The sequence below is a fragment of the Glandiceps talaboti genome, chromosome 14, assembly GCF_964340395.1.
Source record: "Glandiceps talaboti chromosome 14, keGlaTala1.1, whole genome shotgun sequence".
Lineage (NCBI taxonomy): Eukaryota > Metazoa > Hemichordata > Enteropneusta > Spengelidae > Glandiceps > Glandiceps talaboti.
In genome coordinates this window covers 3764257-3781171 of record NC_135562.1, presented here as the reverse complement: position 1 = coordinate 3781171, position 16915 = coordinate 3764257, and the positions used below count along the sequence as shown (strand labels likewise).

The 16915-nt window shown below is 34.8% G+C and overlaps 2 protein-coding genes across 2 annotated transcripts; both read left to right on the top strand.

Moving 5' to 3' along the window:
- The first annotated feature begins 90 nt into the window (after positions 1-90).
- LOC144445827 (sodium-dependent lysophosphatidylcholine symporter 1-like) lies at positions 91-8392 on the top strand. The gene is made up of 13 exons (XM_078135466.1): positions 91-114; positions 379-543; positions 1757-1878; positions 2142-2268; positions 2708-2786; positions 3402-3556; positions 4087-4177; positions 4548-4669; positions 5709-5792; positions 6596-6711; positions 7165-7302; positions 7776-7952; positions 8296-8392. The coding sequence occupies exons 1-13, from the start codon at positions 91-93 to the stop codon at positions 8390-8392; spliced, it is 1497 nt and encodes a 498-aa protein (XP_077991592.1).
- Positions 8393-9186: 794 nt separating this feature from the next.
- Positions 9187-15769, top strand: LOC144445647 (monocarboxylate transporter 13-like). The gene is made up of 6 exons (XM_078135271.1): positions 9187-9816; positions 10650-10835; positions 11821-12353; positions 13514-13721; positions 14076-14240; positions 14870-15769. The coding sequence occupies exons 1-6, from the start codon at positions 9633-9635 to the stop codon at positions 15103-15105; spliced, it is 1512 nt and encodes a 503-aa protein (XP_077991397.1). The 5' UTR covers positions 9187-9632; the 3' UTR covers positions 15106-15769.
- The last annotated feature ends 1146 nt before the right edge of the window (positions 15770-16915 follow it).

Below are 16915 nucleotides of genomic sequence, written 5' to 3'. Positions count from 1 at the left end.
AAGTAACTCTTCGTACAACTATAGTGTGTGAAACCAATTGACATACGTTGTGAATGCACAGTTTTGTTTTCAGTCTTATAAAAAACCATAATGGGCAAAGAGAAACGTGAAGAGGTAAGTGATACACCTTGAATAACTCCAAAATGGGCCTATTGTTGATATACACATTGGAATGAATATATTGATTGTAGTAAAAAATACTTAAATTTAAAACCACCATGCCGACTGGTATTGTACCTTAAGAAAAATGATTTTATTTTCTGTACTTGAAATAGGATTAAATAGTCAAGACAAAGTGACCAAGTAAATGACGATAAACTTAAGAAAATATAATTCTGCTTTTATATAATGACTGTGTGCAATGTGACCTTTTTACAGAAGCAAGCTATACTGGAGAAAGAACGACCTTCAACAACGACAGATGACAATAAACCATTGGATACACTATCCAAACTTAGCTATGGTGTCGGTGGAATGACATTTCTGGTATTAGCGGGTGTACTTTGTTCTTACTTGCCATTGTTTTTGTTGGAAGTTGCAATGGTAATGTAGTAAGAACTTTTGTCTTTCCTTTTTATGGTACTTATAAGTCTTTAGTTTTCATAACCATATATTTATTATACCGTATATAAGCCAGGTTTCTTTTCTTTAGACAGAAAATGCGAAATCGAAACCGTCGATCTACGTCACGACGATCTGTGACTATGCCACTGGTTCTGTGGTAATCAAAATAGGGGTCAGAATATTCCAAATCTCGATTAGAAATTATATTTATTTAACGAATATCGTTTTTCATTCAGTCAGGATATTAACCACTCGTAGTCACAAGGCCCCTTAGGTCACTCATATTTCTCTTGCCTGAACACAGAAAAAGGTGGGAATAATATCAAATTATCACAGCGACTCGAATTTTAATAAACAAGCGGGGTTGATGACGCTGTAAGGGTGCCAATATTTAATTCGATGTTTGTCATCGTATATCACCTTAAAGGAATGGTGAGTCGGTTGGTGAAACAGTATAAAAAAGTAGTAAGTGTATACTTTTCATGTTGGTGATACTATGAGAAACTTAAAATTATTAAGGTCGCCCAAATCTCTTTCAATTGCCTATTCTGAACGGCAATGAAAGAAGGGCTTATTATTATGTTGACATGTGGGAAAGACAAAGATAGCAACCTGAATTTGAATGGCCTTCCAGAAACAGTCCACGTCCTGCATTTTGTTTTCTGTTTTAAAAAGGCTTGTCTATTCATTTGTACTGGTACTACAAATGTACCTACTTAGGTTCAGCATAGACCCTCCACCAACTCTGTATCTATAACATGGCGGAGGGAGGGTGCATGGGTTCATCAGTTAACAGTTTTTTATCTACAATCTTAGCTTCTTGTTGCTAGCGTCATCGGATGTCATAAATTTGTAACACAGCAAATTCTTTAAATTATATTACGTCAATAAGTCTTTGGAGTAGAATATTTCTTGAAACAACAAGTTTTGCAGCCTTTAGGTCTGCTTCACAGAGCTTGTTGTTATGGTTATACAAGCAAGTCTTGTTAATGATCAAAGAGTTCTTACTAGAAGACTATGATCATGTGAGATCATGTGAGAATGGTTGTAAGCGAAAACTCAGTTCGATGGTACGAGATTTGTGGAAGTTTCCAAAATCAGGGTTTGCAAAGCTTTTAAATACCTTTAAAGCACAGGGATAAACCCCGTCGGGATAGAATTTGTACTAAACCATGTATATTATTCTGTATAGATAAAACCTGCCCACGCCAGTGTTGTGCTTTTCGGTGGAAGAGCATGGGAAGCCATCGCTAATCCAATTTGTGGTATTTTTGTCAACAAATTGGATAGTAGATTTGGTAAAATGAAACCATGGTAAGTTCAGTTAACGTTTTTCAAGTTTAACGTGTCAATATACCTTTAGAGCTTTCCGCAAACATATATGGGCACTTACAACTGCACTATGGAACATGACGTACGTAATGCCCATACCAAGGTGAAGATTACCCAAGAAAGCAACCCAATAGACAACGTGTACAACATATTGTGTAATGTAAATTTATCTTTACGACTGAAGTCAATGAATTGTCAAATGTATAATAATGGTTAATTTTTGTATCGTATTTTCTTCTTTTCAGGATAGTTTGTTCACTTCCGTTTGTCTTGCTTTCATACTTCCTTATTTGGGTTGTACCAGGTGTCAGCAATGATTTGAAATTTGTCTACTATATTTTCATATACTGCGCTCATCTGACATTTATAACGGTTAGTTGATATTATACTAACAATAACAAAAAAGCATAAACAACAACAACAACAATATCAACAACGATGATGATGATGATGATGATGATGATGATGATGATGATGATGATGATAACACTGCCCAATTATATCATAGGGGCTACAAGGAATAAATAAATGTTCATGTCTTTTCCTATTTCTAATATTATGTTCTTATTTTCCCCTACATCATACAATTAATATAAATCATATAAGTATTTATTAGCTATTTATAACTCATACATTGATATTACTAATGAAATAAGAGAATTGATATTTTGACAAGAGTTCTCCCAAGCGCTGAATTTCATGCATACAGGATTTATTAACACATTCTGTTTCCCAATGTCAGTTCCAATGTCACCCTTTAAAAATCTCAGTATAGCTGTCATACCTATCATCTTTCTTTTGATTCATTTAGTGTTATAATCTTCCCTACGTATCTCTTACTATGTTTCTGAGTAATAACCAACAGGACCGTGATTCAGCCACGGCATACCGTAAGTACTACGTACAAACGATGCATTTAGTGATCTATGTTCAGGAGGTATTTTTCATCCATCCTATGACATCACTGGTAACGTTATAAGTCAGTTTTAAACGATTGTCATTTGATTTCAATTTACCTGCTTAAAGGTTTACATGATAAAATGGTGCTCTTCCATACAATACTTACACCCCTGCTATCTGTAACATCAATTCCTCGCTGATGTCTCGACCAATTAATATTCGCTGTAACATTACACGCATAACGTTTTACGGACATGTGTTCTCATTGCTTTGGACAAAAGTTTCGGGCGACTCTGGTTTGCTGCGAAAAACTAGTTGTATATATTCAGTATTAACTCAGACTCGAGTATACTCAAGTATTGATGAGTATTTACACGAGATCAAATAAGTCTGTCAACATTAAATTCAACTCTAATTTTTCGATGCTATTTCCAAAGTAAATCAAGAATGACTGCACAAATCTAGGAGAACGTTTGTCAAGGTAATAATTTATATAGTGTTTCATATATAAACATAGCAACAACTTACACTAAAAGAAACAGTTTACTTCAGTTTTATGTTTGCTTTCCTGTTAATACTTTCTACGTTGTCGTTGTCTCTTGTAGGTATTGGATTTTCTGTGATCGGAATAGTGCTAGGAAATGTCATTATGTCACAATTTTTAGCTGCAAACAGTGATAGCGCTGATGGCTCATTTGTGAATATTAATGTAAATCAAACATTAAACTCAACTTTACCACCACTAGAAAGAAATCAGATGGTGAGCACATATTGGTATACACACACACACAGACACACACAGACACACACACACACACACACACACACACACACACACACACACACACACACACACACACATATATAGTTTTGGTAGTTCTGGAACTCTTTCTTGGTTGTCACTCGGAATTTCACGCATAGTGCGATCATCAGACAACTATCGCACTATGCTTGAAATTCCGAGTTACAACCAAGAAAGAGTTCAAGAACTACTAAAACTATTATGCTCTGCCACTGCGGTATAGAGCACTGTCTCAGCAGATTCATACTCAACGAGTTATAAATATATATATATATATATATATATATATATATATATATATATGTATATATGCACGTGTGTATGTGTGTGTGGGGGTATGTGTGTGACGATGTGGCATATACTTTCAGTCTACAAGTAGTACGGACAATGAGTTTAAGTGTTTTATGCACTTCTTCATTATGCTGGATTCAGCGTACATAATTAAGTGTTAGTGGTGTACACTTTATATGTTTTGTCTCCAATTCCAGGAAGTAACCTTTATCGCTGCCGCTGGAACTATTGTTGGTGTGGGTTTGGTATGTGGTCTTATTGTTATACTTGGAACCAAAGAGAAGAAAGGTATTATGTATATATATATATATATATATATATATATATAGATATAGATATATATATATATATATATATATATATATATATATATATATATATATATATATATATATATAGTTTTGGTAGTTCTGGAACTCTTTCTTGGTTGTACCTAGGGGTTTCACGCATAGTGCGATCATCAGACATCATTGTATAATATAGACTCACACACACACACACACACAGACACACAGACAGATATATATATATATATATCAATCATCAAAAAATATTTCTGCAGAATATTCAGCGGTTTCCCTAATGTTAGAGACGATAATTGTTTATTTCATTTTTTATTAATGACTAATAGGACGTTTTTGGGTGTTATGTTATCTAGATATTTCCGCTTCAAAGCATGGAGGAGAAGATAATGTGTGGACAAGCATAAAGAGTGTATTTTCACACCGTCCTTTTATCATCGGTCTTCCCTGCTTTCAGTTTAGTTTGCTGACCCTACAAGTGAGTTTAGTGGTGTTTTACTTCTTTGCTAAATACTACCTTCCTCGTATTGAAGATTTTGATTATTATCATGTGTGCAGCTGATACTTGAACTTGACATATACAGCAAAAATAGATATGAATTATATATGTGTGTACACTATATACACCACACACACAGACACACAGACACACACACACACACACACACACACACACACACACATACACACATATCATTTTGATACTTGGAAGCACCATCGTTTTTCATTTAAGTAGCTCGAGTAAATGCCTATCCTGGAAATTTTCTCGAAATGATCTTTACTACGTCGAACACTATACGAATGATAAAGTTCTTATCTTTCAGATGATAATTAGTAACACGACTCTGTATTTACTATATGCTCTGCATATTGACTTGTTCTACTATGGCCTCATTATTTTTCAGGTGAGTTTGTAAACTTCGTGACTATCTAGCTAGTTTTTATATTTCATACTGTTTCAAATCAAAGAGGTCAAATTCGTTACAGTGTGCAGAGAAGTGGTTTGTAAACATATTTGGTAATCACGTAATCATATGTCACATATATCACAATTCAAAACAGATAATCAAACTGCTTATACCATTTGAAGTTGAAACATATGGGGAGTGACAGATGCACTTATTGCAGAGAGCTTGACGTGACACAGTGATTACTTGCCTTTACTCAGTTTATGTTAAAAATCATTACCTTATGTACAATTTTACATTAACTTAAAAATCATTACCTTATGTACAATTTTACACTAACAAACTTTAAAACATGTGCAATTATCTTTGTACAGATACATACCTGGTTTATTAAATTGTTTGTGGTTGATATTCAATTTACAATAAAGTTGTTCCAGTTATTAAACATCGATATAAATGCCCATTTCTCATCTATATCACCATCTTAAGTATGAAGACAATTTCATTTTTTTTTTGGCATAGCTGTGGTGTTAGTATACTTTGATTAGTGTTTGTAGATAATTTCTCAGCGAATTATTTTACATAATGTTTACGTTCATATCCATATAGGTATCACTTGTTCTTTCAAATCCTATGTGGCAGAAGATTTTATCTAAGATTGGTAAAAAGAAGACGTTAGGAATAGGTCAACTGGTAAGGTCCTAATTTGGAGTGTATAAGCAGCAAAGGATTCTCGTGTATGATGATATTTTCTCCATCACATTTACATATCTGTCAACCTTTATTTTGTTTGGGAATGTATAAACAATGATAACTATACACGAGAATTCCAAATCGCAAAATATACGATTATTGGCCATCTTTTTGTCCATGGACAGATAGCGCCATCTTTTTTTTAAAATGATAACCTAAGTAAAACCAAACCTGGCATACATATCAGATAATATGGTACATACACAATTTACTATATTACGCAAGCTTGACTACTTGACCAAATGTCGGCCATATTTACCATTCTCCTATGCTAAGTAAGTTTGAAAGTCGGACACTGACCTTTTATATCCTGACTCTCATAGTTAAATTCGACCAATGTAATATCTGGATATTGCATCTGATAAGTGCAATGTTACACAATGTCGATGCACTCGTGTAAATAATGCACTCATGAAACAAAAGGTGTAGGCACGTAATGAAGTGGTGTAGATGTAATATGGGACAATATTCAAGACGATTATTATTAATATCATATATGATATTGAAGACCGCAATTAACACGGTAGTGTTGACTGTGTCTTCACCTGTGGAAGATTTGTGTCAAACGAATCAGAAAACCTGAACACTTTCACAGAATGCAACTCGGCTGATGTGGCAGCTTCTTTTAACGTGGTTGTTATTTAATTTATACTTAAATGTAAGTTAAGAAGCGAGAAACGAAATAAGTAATTAAAAATGAACACAACAATGCCTTTGATTAGTAATTGTATTCTTCTTTACAGCTAATTATTCCCATACTGACGTCACTTTTCTTCTTACCTGAAAATAATACAGTCGTTGCATTCATCTTATGTTATCTAGTGGGGGCAGCATCATCATGTCTATATCTGTTGCCATGGTAAGTAAAACGCTGTTTACTCTTCACGGTATCTTCAATTTTAATCAAAATACAAGCGTTATGTGCCACACGAAGATAAACTGAAATCTTGAGTTATAACAAGTTTAACCTAGCTATGTAGAAGGGTTTTTTCCTGGCAACCGAGCGAAAATTTTGTGATGTGAAATAATACCTATCTTTCCAGGAGTGGCTTTCCCTCTCACAGAATAGCAGATACTCGAAAGATGTTGTAATCTTCACTCTGAGATTAAAATTGATACATATTCCCTTCTTACACATCGGGATAATCCCATAGAAAGTTTATTTTTCAATAATTATGATGAGCTTACTGATAAATAATTTTAGTAAACATTGCACTTTCGTTCAGTATTATAGAACACTAATTTGTATTTATAATGACAATTTTCTGATAAAACCATATATCATATTATATTTGTATTTTAATATATACAGGTCTATGATGCCAGATATCATAGATGACTACATAGTAAAGACAGGACTGAGAAATGATGCCATCTTTTACTCGTTTTTCCAATCCTTTAATAAGCTATTGAATGGTATTGGGTTAGGAATGTCCACTTTAGTTCTCGGGTAAGGGTTTTTGTTGCTCTGTATAAAATGTATCATCTTTAGTAAGCAACTGATTATCTGTCAAAGGATTTGTTCTACAGTATCTATTGTATCGTCCCTTGATGTAAGCTGATTGGCTGTCATCGATTCCAAGTATCCCATTGGCTACCTCGTTCTGTTTACTAGGTTGAAGACATAACTAGACCGATCTTGTAATCGGTGCATAAATGAAGTGTTTGCTTGTAAGCGATGTCAAAATATTTACGTCAGAACGAACCCTTTAATTTCGATGTTGGCAGCACAGTTTGTAAAAAAGTTTGATCAGAATTAATAGTATTATATATTTCTATAACATAAGTGAAGGTTATTTATCACAAACAGAAAATATTACCTTGCCCATATATTTCGTATATTGATTGACCTTAGTTTTAATTGGTCTCAATGTTTTCGCCAGGTGTTAACGTCAATATTGATCTATTTATTTCTTCTTACAGATTTGCTGGGTATGAGACTGGTGCTTCTGTACAACCAAATTCAGTGGGCATGACAATGAGAATTTTAATGTCAGTCGTACCAATTTGTCTGACACTGGTGTCTATCATATTTCTATGTTTTTTCCCGATAACAGAGTCTATCAAACATAAGAATGAGGCTATACTTGCCAACAGAAGGTGAACATCTAACCATGTTGTTTTTTTTTAGTTTGTTTTTTAATGTATACATTACCATTTTCTCTTGTGTTGTGTGTAAACCAATTCCATTCAGCTAGATACGATGGCCCATATGCATTTAAATCAACCAAATGAATTGATAATCCTTTCTTGAAAAAATATCTCGATATTATTCATTTTGGAAAACTACTATTGATTTTTATTTGTCACTGTTCATAAAATATTACAATTTAAAGTAGTAGCAACAAAGCGTTCTTGAAAACAGCGAACGAGATAAGTCAATACATAATATTTTATTCATCTACAGTGTCTGTATACTGACTAGCTTGATTGTTTTATACAGGCAACAACGTGAATCAAACAAAGTGACCTTTGAACCGACAACGGAAAAGGAAACTTCAGAAGATAGAAGACGGATGTCAAAGGAGTTTGCAGTTTGATGACACTTTTATTGCAGATTTTTCAAGTCAATTTAAATAGAACTTGTATCTATTATGAAATAGTGGATTCATTTACCGATTTTCAGTTGTTCATGACGATGATCATTTGAAACTTATTGATGATGATGATGATGATGATGATGATGATGATGATGATGATGATGATGATGATGATGATGATGATAATGATGATGATTGACGACGATGAACATGTTTTTTTTACTATCAACGTATCAGAAATCCATAAATTCCAATTTTTAAAAATAGAGTAAATAAAATCGATTATTGGAATATTCAGTAGTAATTGAGTTTAATGTCCAGAATTGACCGAGCCTGAACTATGCTAGGCCTCATAAACACCCAACCAAAAGACAAGGACTTGTGGTATCTACCAGATGATGATGATGATGATGATGATATCAAAAATAATTCATTCTTGTTTAAAATCAGTTCTTGCGTGAACATGAAGTGTACTTTGTTACCTTCACTTATCACCTTATATCTTAGATCAAAATAAGTTTACCGCTGGTTTAATGTCGTAATTTGGTTACTGTAAAATGTAAATAATTGTACGAATTCTCTAAATCATGGCCGTCCCCGGAGAATCGATTTATGAAAAGTGGCCACCCACCCCCCATTCCCCGGCCCTCCCCGTTTAATTACTGGCGGCTCCCTTACCAAAACCGCGTATTGCTATTCACACAGATTAAACCAAACGAGCTATACTATACTACAAGGCATGCAGTGCGAGAAAGGTTATCCGAGTTCGTAGGGTCAATACCTGCGCATGTGCAATTGATAGTGATACTGTAACTACTCTATGGAGATATACACCGGGGACATATATATAGTAGCTGTCGCCTAGAGCTGTCGTTTCCCCGAGATCGGTTCATATATGTAATTACTGGATGAAAGCACTGGATGAAAATGCATAATATATAAGAGTTTTTAATATTGAGCTACTTTACGTCACGAAATCAGAAGATACTGTTGATGAGCGATGAGCGTGGACGTACGATCGATCGTCATGTTGGGAATAGAAATGTTATTTACGCAGTGTTACAAGGACGACCCGTTTAACTGACGTCGATCACAGCAACTTCATGTAACAACCGAGGGCGAACTTGAGTCATAGAAGTTATTAGAACCACTGTTCCCACTTCATAGAGTAGTAATTTATTACTGCTCTAGTATCAATTGCACATGCGCAGGTATTGACCCAACAAACGCGGATGTCGTGATGGCTATCTCCAAACAGAATCGGTTAGAATCAACGGACGTTGATCCTCCAGACGGAGGTTATGGTTGGGCAGTGACATTCGGCGCTTTCATGATTTTCTTTATTATTGGTGGACAGACCCTTTCCTTTGGTGTACTGTACGTAGAGTTTCTTGATGCCTTCGGAGCATCCAAAGCAAATACAGGTATGGTGTATGCATGCGTTATCCACATGGTTGATACTTCCTTATGTAATAAGATAGGCTCTCCATATACTGGCTAAAGATTTGGGATTCCTATAGGTTAGTTATTATTAGGAACAGCCACAGATGAAACTGCTTCATCACAGAGAACTACAACTGTGAGGTCGAATAGCTATACAGTACGTATTATAGTAACTCGCTGTTAGGTCTAAATGGCCTCTTGACGTAGTTCTTTGTGATATATCAACTTCACGAGCACATGTAAATGTGAGAGCAAGCATATCGGAGTCTTGATTTAAAATCTATAGGCAGGCTAGGTTTGCAACATGATTTGTCAATGTTCCTGCATGGCCAGGTGTGAACTTCGATATTCTATACAATAGTCTAATCTAGAAGAGTACACGTTTAAAGTGCACACAGTCATGGTTACGTTTTCATAGTTTATAAATTAGCTGCTAGGTTAGTACACTTTCAATTCATTGGTAGTAGTTCAACACGATTCATTTGCTTATTTTACCTATAATTCCTTCGTATATCAAACTTTATTTTCGATTGTGTTGTTCATGGAGTGAGCGCCTTCTACAACCGACATTTGTAATAATTGCCAATATTTGTAATAACGCCATCTGTAATGAAATTAACGTTTCCCATTTAATAAAACCGGAAATTGTCATATTGGCAATAATTTGTGTGAACGACAGATTTATCTTTAAAGGGTGTCGAAGGGTGTGATGTACGTATAATATAAACTAATTTAATGTAATGCTTGATCGATTGATTGAATTAAAATAATAATAATAATAATAATGTAATAAATAACCCATTTTATATTACAGCATTGATAGGTTCAATATATTTGAGTACAGCACTCATCACCTACCCTTTAACCACCGCATTCATGAAGAAATATGGCCACCGTAGAGTGATGGCAATCAGTGGTGTTTGTACATCAGTGGGACTATTAATAACCTCATTCACAACAAACATAGGCCAAGTGTACGTCATTTATGGAATCTTCACTGGTAAGTGTAACATCCATGCCAGTTATTGCCAGTTCAATCTGAAATGGATCGTAAAGCTGTATATACAGGCAGTCTCTGCATATAATGCACCTTATACAGTCACATAAAAATAAATAGACGTATTTATAGTGTACAGAAATGATATTGTCCTGTTTGGGAAGATTTGACTTTTTAATTATTATAATGTAGACTTATATGAGTAGTTCAATCAGGGGGAACCTTATTATGTTTTCACATCAGTTGACTTCAGGACCTACCCAAAAGCAAAGGTTACACACATGACTTGGGCTGAGTTAATACATCCATCCATCCATTAAATATATATATATATATATATATATATATATATATATATATATATATATATATATATATATATATATATATATATATATATATATATATATATATATAACTCGGTGAGTATCAATCTGCTAAGACAGTGCTTATATATATATATATATATATATATATATATATATATATATATATATATATATATATATATATATATATATATATATATATATATATAGTTACGCTCTGCCACTGCGGTATAGAGCACTTTCTTAGCAGATTGATACTCACCAAGTTATATATATATATATATATATATATATATATATATGTTGAGGGTAGAAGAAAATCAAGTCGGGTTTTTCGTCTCTACAAGCCTGTTTCGTGAGTAAATCACTCGTCAGGAGATGTTGATGTATATATATATATATATATATATATATATATATATATATATATATATATATACGTGTGTGTGTGTATGTGTGTGTGTGTGTGTGTTATTAAAATTCACAATATCAAGTCTACTGCTGATTTTATAATGAGATATATTTAGAAAATGCAATATAGACGTTGATCATTTAAGGGTAGCGTATTACATCGAATAATTACTCACAGTTACTGTACGGTACGTGTAAATATAAATTCAATAAATAGTTGTATTCACCTTTTTTCTCTATCTCGTCAGGTTTGTGGTTTTGGGTGCCTGTATTGCCGACACTGGCAATACTTGGACAATACTTCACTAGAAGACACGCTTTAGCCGTCGCATTTGCCTTATCAGGGACTGGAGCTGGACAGATTGCATTTTCATTTGTCGTACAATTACTTCTGGATGAGTACGGATGGCGTGGAACGCTTCTTATTCTTTCAGCATTCAACCTTAACATTTGTGTTGCCGGATCTCTCTTCAAACCAATCGAATTGCACAATATTCATACACAAAGAAAGCGTAAAAGTGGAAGGAAATATGTTACGGCTAATCTCGAGGACAATATTGATGCTAGCAGCACCAATGGAGAGACGATTATAACTACGGAAGAAGTGAATGAGACACGCCAAGGAAGTTGTCCAAGCTCGTGCAGATCACCCATTGCAAATCACAAGAATTGTTGTAAAGGTGCATTCGATTGGTCCTTGTTTCGCAAAGTAGCTTTCGTTTTGATTATTATATGCGGATTTGCAACACAGTTTGGAGCTTACTCAATAACGTCACATATAGTAAGTTTTAACAACACCAATACCAGTTTGAAACTTGGAAATTGTATTAATTCATTAATTCATTCATTCATTCATTCATTCATTCATTCATTCATTCATTCATTCATTCTTTCTTTCTTTCATTCTTTCATTCAAATATTTTCAAGATCAGTAATTTCAATCTTGATGGTCGAGATACCAGTTTTATTCTACAGTGAAATACATGCATGCATACATACATACATACATACATACATACATACATACATACATAAATACATATTTACATACATACATACATACATACATACATACACACATACATACATACATACATACATACATACATACATACATACATAGACAGACAGACAGACAGACAGACAGACAGACAGACAGACAGACAGACTGCTACTGTCACCAGTATTGATTCTCACCAGTGTCGCTACTCTCGTCTTTACATTAATGTTCGGCTAACTTTACACTACATCCAAAGTTACTCCTATACCGAATCACACGAGTACTCAGGAATAGCTCAACAGACATAGATTTCTGGTTCGCAAGTTACCTCTCCGAACGAAATGGTTACTTTTTTCTTCTCTCCTTCTACTGGCCTTTATTGTCCAAACTTTTACTTTAAGAAAGTGTCTACATTTACAGTATTAGACAATGATGTCATAATATCTTACATGCGATGGGCTTACAATGAGATCATCAGCGGCATTCTAATTTATCGTATACACTAACACCATATGCTTTCATTAATCTATATACTGATATACTTGCCTGTTAAATAATCCTATTTTGGGACCATGGTTGTTATAACAGGCATGGTCCCAATATAGGACTCTTAGAAGTTATTCACACCGTACAAACGGAGTAATATTATATATCTCACATGTGTGGAACTAACCACGTAGAGAGCAGGTATTGTTGTAGTTCTGTATATCTGTATAATCTGTTGATCTGCATGTCTGTCTGCTTGTCTGTGCATGTTGACACGATATTTCAACAACTGAATTTTAAAATTGAATTCAAAATACACAGATCCATTAGAGCAGTTCACACGGAGCGGGTTTCGATGTATCTATAACCATAGACCCGTTGATGTAGGGTATATGCTATAACCAAACTACGTTGTTCTCTCTGTGCATGCTAATGCATTTGAATATATTTAACAGGTCAAGAGGGGAAGAGACTATGGTATTCCAAGCTTGCGCAGTTCTTCCTTACCTGCAATAATGGGAATGACTCAGTTCCTAGGACGGATATTCTGGGGACTTCTCGGTGGAGTTTCAACGAAATTGAAACCAATTATGTTGTATGGTAGTAGCATTGCACTAGCAGGGATTTCAACTATCATTAGCATACACACTACGACCTACACAGGTGAGTCAACGTACTTTCCCATATCATCTCCCATCTTTTTATGGCATCCATTTTACAAGCATTAGTCTATCGTATATATGGAGAAATGGCAAAGCATTCTCTTATAGACCACACCTATGGCTTATGTAATTTTCTTGACAAACTGTATTGTTACAAGTTGAATACCATTTTTTTCGCGGTTAGGTGAGTTTGTATATGATTTGTTCAGATAGACGATACGAGTACTTTGTGACATCCCAAAGTACGCCACAAAGTACTTGTCCTTACTACGCCAAGATTGAGACAGTATTCATGGATACTTTTTGTAAAGCTGAAGACGTCCTATCCTAAACTAATTCGTGTTGTTTCCCCAAGGTCAGCTAATTTACATGGTAGTGTTTGGTATTTGTATGGCCTGCTTCGTTCCTACTTTCCCTGTGGTCATGCGTGGGATAGTTGGCACCATGAAAATGGACCATGGAAACATGTATTATGTGCAAGCGCAGTCTGTTGGTGCGATGGTTGGCTCTCCATTTGTAGGTAGGTTTCAAAACATGCGAACATCCTACATTTCTTGTACAAACATTTTTTTCGATCAGACAACCAACAATATTTTCACTGAAAATTGTTAAAATTCCAATAATAAGATGTTGAACATGTAATGGTCTATTTCGTCTGTAAGTAGTACAATATCAGGTCGATATATTGTGGTTGTCGTTGATAGCCATTTTTCGAGTGCGGACCCAAAAATGTATTGTACCATGTCATGTGTACAGCTTTATAAATATGTTAGGTGATTCAATACTGTTCAGGGTGTACGACATTAGGAGTAAATAAATACATCTAACAAAACAGTTTCTAAAAAAATTCCGTTGCAGCCAGTGCAGCTTTAAGACAAGTGTGAGTAACTCGGACTTCATGAACACCTGGCCAAATGAACATGGGTGCCCCAGACTATTATTATGGTAGTCCCAAGTGAAGTTTATTCAAGAATAGAAGTGTGTCTGTTCTTATGTATTGGCTAGCATAAAATAAACAATAATCGTACAGTTACTCTAAATGTCAACTCAATCCTATGGTTATGCTTTACCAACTGTTTTAATACGAGCTATCGTAGTCAGTGTGGAGTCACACAAAATCTTTTTATATTCTGTTTCCCTTCTGCACAGGTTGGACACGAGACATTGAAGGAAATTATGACGTGGGTTTCTACTTCATTGGTGCATTGCTAATTACAACAGCTATATGTGCTTTCCTTGCCCCATTAACTGATAAATACATTGACAGAAGAAAAGAAGAAAAAGAAACGAATATGCTGAGGACTTTCTCATATGAAAGGCATGTCAGAGATATATCTTTTAAGCCAATAGAAGCAAGTGTGGATTCCGATAAAATAACAAATTAGCTTGTATCATAAAACGTATTCCATCTATCTACACCAACACAATTGCCAAATTTACCATATTTGCACGTACATTTAGATAAAGTGACAAATATGAATTGATTTAGATGTTATTCTCCAATGTTTTTCTTCGTTTAGCCAAGGAAAATATGAGTGACTTTGTCACTACGAGTCGCTAGCCGAGTAATGACAACCCTTAGGTCAAGAATATTTTCCGACTAAGTGAAGAAAAATATTGGAGAATGACATAATTATACCAACGCTATGAATATCAAAGAAAAATCGGAGAAAGTTATCGCAATTTTGAACGTTTTGACTCATTTCAAATACAGCAGAACCTGTGACATAGACGCTCGTTGTCATGACGTAGAACGACCAGAGACTGGCAGAGTCATAATTTTTGTTCAACTTGGTTCATGCATATATAAGCGGCGTTATTAAATATAGACAATTTTGATCATGATGAAAGTGCCCACGAGTTTTCTGCATAATGAAAACGGGCTTATTTACAGTTATATAGAAGAGAGTTATTGGGCTTATGGAGATGAAGAGAGATAGCCATGCATATTTAAAACACTCAAATCATATATATAGCTGTATAAAGTTTACTAAACACTGATTTGTCATAGTATAGCTATTTTTGAATGCCAAAGAACGTCATGTTGGTGGAGGAACCGTTAAGCAATAAAAACTGTTTGTCTCCATGTGTAATGTGTGTGTGTTGGCTTTTGAATGAGAAACAACGGAAGCTGGGTGTCTACAATAAAACTCGACCCAAAAATGTTTTACCATTTTTCATGGTGTTATAAGGTCATTTATAACTTTTAATCCAGCATTAGAGTTATATCTCATTCCCCAATTACTTCATTCGGAAAGTAATTGTGGAAATATTTACAGTATACATGATAAGACAAAGAAAAAAATTATTGTTCCGATAACGCCCAATTTCAAAACAACTTAGGTGTGTAAATATGGATTTTATTTTTAGCACAACTCAACTGAGGTTCAGTGTGCAAGAGGCGTGTTGAAATGTGTGTGTGTGTCTGTCTGTCTGTCTGTCTGTCTGTCTGTCTATATATGATGCACGTACGTGTGTGTGTGTGTGTGTGTGTGTGTGCAGAAACAAGGTCCATTCATACTTGGGCGCTCGTGGGATAATAAGCTGAGCTCGGGGAGTTAGTTAAACCTTGGAGCAAATACACGAAAATACACAACACCCTGTTCCCCTTCCACATACCTTCCCCATCTTTGCCCACAGCCCAATCCTACTCTATTGCATGTGACTGTTTTCCTCCTCAGACTACCATGTATTCTATCAAGATTTGTATGTAAATTGTGATGGCTTCCTTCATATTTATCAAATAAATAGTCTGTTTATAGATAGCATATGGAAGGAAAAGGAATGTGAGTAAGGAAAAGGAATGCGAGTAGTTTTGCATACATAGAAAGTGAGAACAATGACCGAAATGAATAACATTCACAAACCATATGTCAATGTATTGTTCGTTGTGATGTGATCGCTTTTCGCACATTTCTGAAGTCATTTTTAGATAACTCAATTATGCACATGACTAATTAATATTCATTGGATGTTCATCAAAATCTAATCAGTTCTTTCCATTACCTTCTTCTTCTTTTTCTTTGATATACTACTCAACATCCCTAGTGGAACTAAACGAGTAGGATGTGGTGTGTCCAATTGATTGTTATCAGTCCTTGATGTTGCTGTCCTGTGCTCTGTTGAATGTTAATAATGTTTGTTTGCATTGCTCTGGATGAGATCTGAGATATCATGTCAACAGACAGACAGACA

Excerpts from the sequence above, each read along its gene's own strand:
- LOC144445827 (XM_078135466.1), top strand. The coding sequence starts at position 91 with ATGGGCAAAGAGAAACGTGAAGAG. Across the intron at positions 2,269-2,707 it reads CTCATCTGACATTTATAACG|TGTTATAATCTTCCCTACGT; the intron begins GTTAGTTGATAT and ends TGATTCATTTAG. Across the intron at positions 4,670-5,708 it reads TTAGTTTGCTGACCCTACAA|GTATCACTTGTTCTTTCAAA; the intron begins GTGAGTTTAGTG and ends ATATCCATATAG.
- LOC144445647 (XM_078135271.1), top strand. The coding sequence starts at position 9,633 with ATGGCTATCTCCAAACAGAATCGGTTAGAATCAACGGACGTTGATCCT. Across the intron at positions 13,722-14,075 it reads ACACACTACGACCTACACAG|GTCAGCTAATTTACATGGTA; the intron begins GTGAGTCAACGT and ends TGTTTCCCCAAG. Across the intron at positions 14,241-14,869 it reads GGTTGGCTCTCCATTTGTAG|GTTGGACACGAGACATTGAA; the intron begins GTAGGTTTCAAA and ends CCTTCTGCACAG.